This window comes from Rhopalosiphum maidis, chromosome 1, assembly GCF_003676215.2.
Source record: "Rhopalosiphum maidis isolate BTI-1 chromosome 1, ASM367621v3, whole genome shotgun sequence".
Lineage (NCBI taxonomy): Eukaryota > Metazoa > Arthropoda > Insecta > Hemiptera > Aphididae > Rhopalosiphum > Rhopalosiphum maidis.
The window spans coordinates 57037685-57050168 of record NC_040877.1 but is presented as its reverse complement, the minus strand read 5'-3'; the positions used below and the strand labels follow the sequence as shown (position 1 = coordinate 57050168).

At 26.2% G+C, this 12484-nt stretch overlaps 1 protein-coding gene across 4 annotated transcripts in view; it reads right to left on the bottom strand.

The window, feature by feature from the left end:
• LOC113550553 (facilitated trehalose transporter Tret1-2 homolog) overlaps positions 1-12484 on the bottom strand; it is a 75507-nt gene that overhangs the window by 38317 nt on the left and 24706 nt on the right. For 3 of the 4 annotated variants that reach the window (XM_026952468.1, XM_026952471.1, XM_026952470.1), the window contains exon 2: positions 4851-5034. In XM_026952468.1, coding sequence (XP_026808269.1) covers positions 4851-5034 — 184 coding nt within the window. Of the gene's footprint in view, positions 1-4850; positions 5035-9057; positions 9516-12484 lie in introns of those variants that run through there. The other variant, XM_026952469.1, reaches the window with a different exon arrangement.

Here is a 12484-nt window from a genome sequence, read left to right as displayed (position 1 = left end):
GTCACCCGAACGCTCAATTACTACGAGTTCCTATAGTATACCACGCCAATGTTGTTGCAATTTCTTTATTTGTAAGCGTTTCGTGCTTTGTTTTCGATATGATATATTATTATGAAACATTTCAAGGGATTCTTGTAAATTATAATATAACTGAGTCAGCAACTATAAACACGCACCTACTGATATTTTTCACACTGAACGATCTTTTACGGAATCAGTGTTTTTCTGTAATTTTCAAAAGCGTTCGCGTGTCCGAATATTTATTGCAATGTCTATAGCAGGACGCGTGTCAATAAGTGACACTCAATTATACGAAAATTGGCAAATCGTTATTAAATGGTTAGCGTAATAGTAGTTATACGCTGACCACACATATAAAATAAAGTTGAATTAATAATTCGATAAACAAGAAATTGGAATTAAAATCAATCATGTGTGTAATCGTATACAACACAATACAGAATGGGGGCTATGAGGTCTATACATTGAAATGTATGCAAAAATTAACGTGTCCGTGTTAAAAAAAATAACATTTTTAAATAAATACGTATATAATAAATTAATAACAGATTAATAAAAATACTATAATAATTTATAGTAATTGATAAATTAAAAACGATATTAAATCAAATGATTATATTTCACAGTAATAATAGTGTTCTACCTTGACTGATAGTACTACAGTATAATTGTATACTACTTTACAGAATAATACCTCAGTAAATATGATTTCATCAATAGAATAGAGGTCTTTGAGACTTTTGAACAAAACAATATTATTTTTTTAAATTATAAAATCATGTTATTATTTGATTTGATTGTTATACACGTAACTACATTTAACTTAATTTATTATTCGAAAAGTTAAAGCAAGCTAACACTGTATACAAAATAAATAAATAAAACGTGACTGGGATTAAAAATAATTATAATTAATTTTAAAAATATAATAATTATGAGTAAATATAAAAGCACATAATCACCAATGTGTCATCACTGAATATCAATATCTATATTAAAACGTAATTTTGTTTGTCTGAAAAGTTTGTATATAGCTCGGCTATTTAAAAAATAAATTACTCTCACAACCTAATGTATATTATTGTAATTTTTGTTTTTTATTCAATACAGTTTTGTAACTAAGAAAGAAGAAAAATAAGTACATGTTTAAGTGTAATTTCAAAATCCAGAAAATATAAAGAAGTGGCATCCTACTCAAAAATCTCTAATGGAGAAGTTTACATTCAAAATGATCCATTTTACAATCCTATTTTTAAGATTGCAGAAAATTTATCAGAATAAAATTAAATATTATAATACTACCTATCTTAAGTTATATGTAGGCGTTTTATGATATTTTTATTTTGAAACACGATAAGATTATTTTATAATTTACAAGCAATTTACAATCTGACATCTTCTGCAAGTACTCAATCGGGTCTTAGTAACAAAAAAAATACGTAAGTTTTATAAATATTACTAAATAATATAAATCGACTCCAAATAATAAAATTAAGATATTATCATGTTTTTATATAATAAAAAAAACCATTGAGATGAGGGAAATACACTTAACCCCGGTTTTATGTGTACACATAATGGTATTAACTGTTAAAAATGTTGGCTCGAAGTACATTATACAGAAACTGAATTATCTATATGGCTATATACAGAAATCAGTAGGTATAAGTACTAAATAATTAAATGCTACAGATGTTATTATTTTAAATTATAACATTTTTTTGTTTTTGTAAATTTTAAGCTCATCATACCTATAATATTATGGAATATTTTACTATTATTTAATTAAATACAATGCAATGTTTGGCCCAGTTATGTTTTAAAGCACCTTGACAGAATTAATAAATTCTATAAACAATAATATAAATCATATTTGTTTTCTATAAAATGTTTATTAATCCTTTAAGTACGTTTAGCATAATATTAAGCTCCATAAAATAATATGATAGACATTATTAATAAATACATTTTATCAAATTATTTATTGATCATTGAATAATATTTTTAAATAAAATATCAGTGTTTTTGGTATATTAGTGTAACTTAACTATTGAAGGATAGATTAAGACATGAAGTAATAACATACATTAGTTATATGACTTACATATTTTATAAAGTCAGTTAATCTTTTACGATTCTGAGTACCTATTTAACCTACATTATATATGTTAGGTATTACGTAAACTTATAATTTTCATAATTTAAAATATTATATAGGTATACAGTAAGAATATATAGGTAATTTGAACATGTTTGTTATTTCAAATATAAAGATAATCATTTTCTATGATGTTTTAATATTTTAACTTAACTTATGCATGTGAAATCAATAAAAAAATAACACGTATTATATTAGTTAATTATCACTTTCTTGTTTAAAGTTTAAACATGTTCATATGTATAACATGTACAGCCTTTTATTATTTAAGTATGATATTATAATATATTACTAATTACTTTTGAAAATCTGTATTTGTTATAAGCTATTGCTTATTAAAATATTAATAGAATTTAATAACATTTTTTAATAATTAGTTATTAAATGTATATTAAATTAAAACAAGTTAATAAAATTAAAATTGATTAGTTATAATATTGAAAACATATTTTGTGTTAAAAGTAAAAACTTTAAACATTAACCCATAATTTACGAGTTTCATGTATGATTATTTATAATTTATTTCATAGTTGCCCCAATATTATAATATATAATACGTAAAGTGTATTTAAAAATAGTTTTTTAAATTAGTTTTAAAAAAATTCAAGTAAACTTCCAGTCGTTAACCTATAAAATGTTGTATATAGTTATTTATTATATGGTTTCGGTTTTGTTTATATACTTTTTCTTTTCACCCACAAAAAATTAAATTATTATTTTCGTGATTGTTGGTATTTATGGTAAAAGAGAATAAAGGGATATTTTACTATAAACATTAATTAAAAGCTAAAAAGTTTAAACATTTTTTCACCACATCAGTTAGTTCTTGAATTACTTTTATCAATAGGTATAAGTATTACCTTATAAGTTAAATATCTCACATTTCGTAACCTAATAATGATTAAAATTTATGTTTACATTATTTGTAACAACTTGACCATTTAATATCCATAAGTCTATTGCTATCAGTCATATTTCATATTTTAGTTTTGTTCATTGAAAATCAATAACTTATAACGCGGAAATATTTGTAACTATGAAAATGGATTGAAATGTCATGATCAATTTAAATAATAAATCAAACAGGTAAACCAACAGTGTTGCAAAAGAAATAACATAGTTCACTTAAATTGATTCGAAAATATTGTTTTTAATAAAGCAATCTTTATAATCTTGACGGTTGTTCGTCCTCAAATGATGTTTCAAATAAATTATTAAATTTTAAAACAACAATATGATATATCCCAACTACTTAATTACAAGGTGATTATTTTATCAATTTATCATGAACCACTTATTTATCAGACTATGAAATTAAAAATGTTTAATCTTAAAAAATATAGTGAAAGAAATTATTTAAAAAAATATGATTTTATTTTGACTGTAAACTATATAAAAGAAATATTTTCAAAAATATTAATAGTTTTTGAAATAATTAGAGGTTCATCGGTTCATGATAAAAAAAAAAATATCATGTATACATACTAATCTTGGTAATAAATTATTTAAGTATGGACGTTTGTGATAAAATATTGAATTTCTTTTAAAATGTATTATTATTTACAATAATAAATGTATTAATGTATTTAATTTATTTTTTCAAAAATAAAAACGTTTAAACATTGTATTATTGAAAACAACATTATTACCTATAGAAAAAATGTGTACCATCAATCGTGAGCCGGCCGAACCGTAGTATGCTTCCACACGTGCACACGTGTGTGAATTGCATTGCATACTAACCCCGACGGTCGGCGTACATATTTGAAATATTTTAAAAGAATCTACATTATTATAATGTTAAATCGTTGTGTTTCACATGCGTAGATTACTAGAATAATACGACGATAGTAATGAATAATGATGATGGTGATGACGATAATATTAACACGATAGTCCACTGACAGTTAACACATATTACAATGTAATCGTTCATATATAACTATGATGTATAATATCATTGGCAGAAATCAAAGAAGCTTCGATTAACCCCCCTTTCTCATTAGAATTATCACCAGAATAGTCTTCCAATGTCTTCTTTGGAAATTACTTCATTAAAATTTGTAAAAGAGATTACCCGCAACATAATAAAAAAAAAAACATATTTAAAAACAACGTCAAACATTGCAAAACAAATATATTCGTTAATTCGCTTAAAATTTTGAATACATACACATTAATTTTGCAGTATTATCTGAAATAAAATTGACAAAATGTCTTACAAAAAAAAAAAAAAAATTTGAAATTTTATTTCATATTTATATAGTTTAAAATATTAGGAGGCTAATATTTTCTCAATTGATTTTATCCGATTTCCACCAATGAAATTATTATACCAATGCGTATTCTTTCATAACGCTATAATATCATATACTATTGTAAAAAGATATTTACAAGCGATTTAATTAAAAGTTTTCAAAACACATTATTAATCGACAATAAAAAAAAAATATTTTTACTTTATATAAGTGTTTATAGTGAAAATTCACTCGCAAATGCAAAATGTCATAAGGTGAATAATTAAATTTTCTTAGAACAGTCATTTTTCTTTATTAATTTTACGAGTAATTGTTGAGTGAAATACGTATATCTATTTGATTTAGTCAAATTTTTAATGTGTTCTTTACTTTATTCTTACTATTAATTTGTACTATATTATTTATTTTCTTACTTTTTAGTTGCATTTTTATTAGATGACGTTAATGCTAGCCTCAGTGGTCTTAAGAGGTTTGTACTGAATAGGGAAACGAATCCGACGAACCATCCCATAAATTCTTCAGGTGATGATAGAAACGTTGCTACTGCTAGATATGAATCCCAGGAGGTCATCTTGGCTGAATCTGGCCCGATGGCACCTTAAAACAAATATATTAGGTAAATTAGTTAATTTTGTTATTAAAAAATGTTTAATAATATAATATTTTTACGAATTTTCGAGTTATAACACTAAATCATGAAATTAAATCTGTAGATATATAGCTTTGAAAACAAATTTGGCTTCATTTTTTTAAAAAAATTAAAAGGGTTACTACTATGGTTTTAAATAATATTATTTAAATGTTTATTTAAACCATAAGAGAAATATGTTGATAGTTACTTTTTGATAATTTATTTCTCTTATGTAATAATATATATTATTAACGTGATCTTCATACCATAAAACACAAATTTTAAGGAGTTTAGTATAGGCAATTTAATAAACGTTAAAGTCGAACATGTGTTGAAGAAATAAGTGTAAGGTATCGTGTTAAACTTCATTAATTGTGAATTTTCGATAGCAAACGTAATTTTTTTTTTAAATTGTAAAAAAAATAATATTGTTTTGCACGAAATATATAAACTGCGCATTTTGGTCTTCTATTTTATAATAGGTATAATATTTAATTAATTATTTTTAATTTTCGCTCTTAATAAAGGAAAATGATTTGTTAATTTTCATCTTACGCGTTTATAATATATATATATATAGATTGGATGACTTTAAAAAAATACATGCCATAGACAGTAGATAAGAAGGGAATGTTGGTATTAAGTCATCAGTCAGGGTGAAAAACGAACACGGAAAATGACAGTTGATTATTGATAACGGGGTGAGATGGAAAAAATCTATATTTAATATTTATTTTATGCACTATCTTCAGCGTTGAGCACTCTTCAATGTTAGATGTCGAACTGGGTTGGTGAGCGCTATAGACAATATAATATAATACAATTTTATAACAATCCTAAACGAACAATAATAAATATGAAGTTTACTGCGAACCACTATTGTCGTATAGTGATAATAAGAAAATGTATTATAGTAAAATTATTATTATGGTAACATTAAATGACTGAAAACTAAAAATGTTAAATATCAAGGAAAAAACAGGTAGCGGAGGAAGTTAATAGTGTTTATTTACTATACCTAAGTTTATTGCTTTTGTTTTTATTAAAATAGTTTACCATTTTTATTTTTTTGTAATATAATTACTGTGCATTTAAAAATTGTATAATTTAGATGAGTACACATAGTTTTTGATTAATTATAATTTAAAAAACAACGAATTTGTAATATTTTACCTATTTCAATTTTATCGCAGTAAAAACACGTTGTGTGCTTATTTATACAGGAGTATCAGCTACTGTGCGGTAGATTAAACATGTCCAATCGTGTATGTACATAAAAAATTATAGTCACGGGCCCTTTACTGTTTACTTCCATAATTTAAAAACTTTTTATTGATTAGCAATCAAACTATTGAACCAATAATTATTATAGTGTACATTTTAAATACATGTCTTCATTGTCCGATCGGTATACAAATTATATTATTATTGGGTTTGTGATTAAAACTCGTGTTTAATAAAAAATATTTTTGTACCGCTAAATGACTACCTATACACTCTGTTTTAATAAATTTAACTTCATTGCATTAGTATAGGTACGTATTGTGAAAATTCCCAAGTATGATTCATACATCATACGCCAATGTGATTAAACGAGCTGTAGAATTTTATAGAAAAATGTAATTATAATAAGTTTTATGGTTTTTGTAAAAGTGTAGTGTGATAATTTTTAGTGTTACACAACACGCCAGTTCGTGATAAATTTCATTAACATCATATACTGCAGAAACATGATAACAATGCTTTAGGATTTTATTCACCTTAAATAGACATTGAGTTCAAAAAACAACTAGAGTTTGAGACTATAGCAACGTGTTTGTCTTCCATAAATGATAATAGCGTAATATTACAATTGAATCAACAATTGTATTTGTTAACTGTAATTTATTGAGATTAATGTTAATAATTATAAGTGGTATACGATTGTTAAATACGATATTTTTATCAAGGCTTTCGTGCCTTTAAAAATTAATAATTAAATAATAATTAATATTTTAGCACTGCACTATTGCAATTGCTTATTCAAGATATTTAATACAATTCAAGCACAACAGCAGCTGCAATATCATAACGCTGTGGCATCAGTGTAGACATACACAAGGGGAATAAATTATTATGCTACAGTGCATGTAAAGTTAAGTATATATCGTTGACTTAAAGTATGTGTCGCATATTCTCACGATAAAACTAATCATACACCAAGAAGTAAACGATAGTAAATAGTAGGTATAATGAGTAAAACAAGCAAATTATTTTTAAATGAAACTAATAATTTTAATGGTTAATGACGAATTACGAATAATTACTTTTAATAATTATAATAAGTATATTATGTATAGTATGTTTTATTCCTTGTGATGGCTATATAGTACTTTGTATAAAATAAACAAGTCATTATAAAAAAATATAATACAATTTAAAAATAATATATCACTTGAAAATGTGATGAAAATTAACAATATACAAAATTAATTCAATAATTATATTTTTAACATTTACGTTATGCGAATTGTTGGATACGAATGTTAAAGTATGATATAACTTCTGTCGTCTGTAATAATTTACCAAAGATAATGACTTCTGAATGATGCGATAATGCGATTTTGTGACTTATCTACAGATGTTAACGTGTATAGCATTTCAATAACATCGAAATTATAACGAGGTCTATTAAAAACATAATTTTAGTCCATCGTATGATAGACCGTAATATTATAATATGGTTACACTACTTCGCAAACATTTCACTAATCATGTAATGTGGCTATCACCATATTATAATAATAACATTAAAATCACAGATTAAGTACGTAGGAGCATGTTTAAAATTAGTTTTTAAAAATTTAAGCGGTTTAATGTAGTTAATAATACCGGTAATCGGCTATAATAAATCGACGATGAAAAATGAATAAATGGTATTTATTCTAAAATTAATATAAATAAATTACAAAAATTATATCTTGATGAAAAAAGTTAAATAAAATTAATGTAATAATACCGTTATACCTATTAATCATTTATTTGAGGATTGTACTTTTATAAAATAATAAAACAAATGTCCGAAAAAAATAACTTAATATATTGTGTAATAAGTACTATCTATACTTATTAAAAAAAATGATTTCAGTTAAGAATAACCAATACTTCGGAAAATGTTTTGCTTTCGTTATAAAATACATATTATTTATTATTTGTTTCTTGTAGTTGGAAAATAAAATAAACCATGTTATTATAAATGTATAAACATACATCTTTTATTTCGAATGAAAATTGTATACGTCGCTATGATTTATGAACGTATGGTACATGTATAGTGTATACGTATACACAATATTTTGTGTCTAATTATCGTTCTTATAAACATTTTATTGTTGCATAAAACGATATTAATAATACAGTTATTAAAAATTTATATTTGATCACTTTTGTTGGTTAAAGCTATCTATCTTTTAATTTATATTGTAACTAATGATTAATATGTAACTTCGTATAAAACTAAAAACATATAAAAGTTAAAAATATTGACACAAATTATTTATTTATACCTATCATATCTTATTTTAATACATTATACGTCATGCTCGAACTCGAATTGGAACAAGTCATTGAACCTAACTTAAACCTAATATCGGCCTAAAAGTTGTAAATATAAGTATAATATTAAAAGTAAATTTTCAAACTATTTTCGAAATCGAAATAATATGGCATTACCGTATAAAACACGGTACTTATTCGAATCGTCTCTGGTGTAACACTATTGCTATACGTCCGCATCAGACATATCGGATCTCCGTATACATATATAATCAAAGCTGTGGCTCACGTCTATTGTTGTATGATTTATGATTAGAGGTGACTATTATAGTTAAATTCTTATAGACGTCTGTCGTAGAGTAATGTGAGTATAGGTAATATTCGTAGCGCCCAAAACGGAAATAACATTATAGAGAGTGCAAGCGAATTATTAGGGTTTTTTTTTCTGACGTTACCTCTGTTTGAAAACGAAGACGACCCCAGCGTAACGCACCTCTTGAAGCGGTGGCAAAACAAGTGTATATGATACGTACGAAACTACGGCGACGGATAAGTTGAAAACGGAAGCGGACGATGTCGAGTGGGTGTCACTGCGCGCGCGATGCACAAGAGGTCGGCCGCCGTCCGCCTAAGTTCTTTTTCGCACGGCCTTCGGTCAAGCCACGAGAGCGTTTATATATTATTATTATAACAATAATATATTATTATACTATCGTTACTATAATAATATATACAATCTCTCGGGCGCGGACGGCGGCGAAACGGCGACGGACTATGATTTAGTTTCGAATCGAATGCAGTTTCGAACACGCGCGTCTGCGATATATATATGTAGTGTGATTTGCGACCGGCAGAGGACTTTACGCCTGCTGCAGCGCCGAACGGATTTCGCTGCCCTGCCGACCGATCGTACAGTGATACGCGAGTCTGTCGCACGGAGCGACGGCGATGAAAACGGTTTGCGATTAAAACACAAAAAAAAAAAAAAATTACTGCCAGTTACACACTCACACACACACACACACACACACACACACACACACACACACACACACACACACACACACACAAGGCGATTAAAATTATTATTAACAATTACAACAATAATAATAATGATAACGCCGCGTTAAAGTATGATGATAATAATAAGAATAATAATAATAATAATCGTCGATATGTGGCTACATTATATTATATTATTGTAATATAGACGTCGTAGCTGCTTAAACGGACACACGCGATAAGACTGTCAACAGCGTGAGTGCCGCGTGTGTGCTTGTGTGTGTGTGTGTGTGTGTGTGTGTGTGTGTGTATGTGTGATAACGTACTAAATTTTTTATGAAATTTTTCGTCGCTTTTTTAATAGAGTTTATAGCTGTATGGGATAATATTATATTTAATCTGAACGCACGTCTCCGTATAGTATCAGGCACGTCCTTGTGACATGTGGCGGGGCTTTGCAGGGGTGATGGCAGGGAGAGGTTCTCACTGGTGGCATTAAAAAAAATATTTGTATTATTTTTGATAAAATAAAAAAAGTTTTTTTTAAATTGATTAGCTTATAGTACCTATTATACCATTTATAAAATCTCCCCTCTCCCTCCTGGACCATTCATAACACTGGATGATTAACGACGGACAGGCATGGTATATATATATATCTATATATAATGTAAAATATGTTAGGTAAGTTTGTAAGTATATGGCCGTAACGCAAAAGGTCGAAAAACGTGTTATGTTTATATTGGGTAATATGTATGAGCAAACAAAACACAAATAGGTATACATAGGTAGTAGATTTACATTTAGAGCTCATTTATAAGTATAACTTTGAACTTTTTTAACATTGTACAAAATCGCGTTAAATATTACGTTTGATCTCCTATAAAATCGAGTTAAATTTATTTTGCGGTAGTATCTGTTAGCTTTTGATCACGGAGTATATAATATACAGCGATAAAGTTATACATATTTTATATTGCCACTATAATAATAGGAGTAGTATATATATTAAGTTTTTTAACGATTGAGAAAAAAGTGTACAGCGTCTTCATCGTCTTCGCACGCTGTATACACAACGGTGTTAATTTAATATGCTCAATAATCATAACTGGACGTGACAGCTTACAATTTGATACTATTTGATGATGTATACATAATATAATTCATACATCACAATATGTAATAATTATTATTATTTAAACCTGAAAAAAGTGTGGGCTTAATCTCAAGCAGCAAACAAAATCTTATTTTGAATTTGACAATTTATAATTATGTAAGCGAAGAATAGAAATAGCGTATTGTAAAGTGCAATAACGTAATTGACAAAACCAACACTGTAGGCAGTATAGACGATTGAACGACAATAACGTCAAAATCGATAAATAATAATATAATTATTTACAATACATAAGTACCTTAATGATTCAAATCAAACATCCCAGGTGAAAAAAATATTTGCTGTTTATGAAACGCAATTTTAACTTAAGATTATTCGTATATATTATTTTATTTTTAACTATAAAGTTTCTAATTTATTTATCGTTTACAATGTAAGAATAATAACGAGAAATAATAAACAAGTTTAAAGACATTAAAAATCATTGTTTTGTGTAACAACCTAACCTTGTACAGCCCCCTAAAAAAAAAAAAAATATAAAAAAAATAAAAAAAATAAAAAATAGCAAAACGTATTAAGACTTTTTTAAAAAATTCCAAATTCCTGCCTATGTTCTATCCGTGGATATAGTGGACATAACATATTATACAACCTCAATAATTGCATATGTTAGGTAACAATAATGATTAATGTTCTTTCATACATATTATTATTATTATAATATACAGCCAATCAAATATACGTGAAATGTAGTAAGTCAGTACTATGTAAGAATAGTGTTTATGAAAAATACTTCATATATTATTCGCATGTACATCTAATGTCTTTTGTTTAAAACCTATTAACTCGGCTTGTTAATATGGAGGTCAAATAGAATAATCATAAATTCGAGATTGTCAATAGTATGAATGTTTGAAAATGTTGGTTCATAAACGGTTTTTGATTTTATAATAATTTAAATACACCATTTCTTAATGGGTAATTAAAACCTTTACTATCGTAACCTACCTCGAATATGTTAATCTAGAGATATGTCAACAATTTTTATACTGACACAAAAATACATATCTACCCAGAATAGTTGCACAGTGTATTTGGAATAATATAAAACAAATCTGCATCATAACGGTAAATTTCATAAAATAAATTATATTTTTTTGTTTAATTCTTGCACGGCACTGGTGTAAATTAGATTAAAACAAAAAAATCGCTAGATAGAGATGAGTAATAGAATATTATTGATACAGTATATAGTATAAAACAATAAACGATAAACCACTGCTTAGTTTACCTACATAGTTTTCTAAATCAGTCGTTTGTTTATAAGCAAAATCATTCACAACATAAAATATTCACGTAGTATCATTCATACGTTTTATAAATATATAAAAAAAGGAATACATTAAATATAATATTTCATGTCATAAACCCTGATACAAAGAACATCGTAACTAATACGAGTATTAATAATATAATTGCTTAAATTTATTTACCGGAAAAATAAAATATTATAAGATTAATTTTCATTTGGTTTATTGAATATAAATGAACGTGTGTTCGTGTGTGTTATACTATATAGTTTATATTATTTACATATGCATGTGTGTGTGCTTGTGTATTGAAGGGCAGTACTTCGAAGGTTATGATAAATATTATGTTAAAATTGCGTGTTTTTGTATTTATGTTGTATAATTTCTTGGATCATTTAGATCTTGTATATGTTATGAACGCACATGATTTTTGTTTTAAAAAATGTTTACACT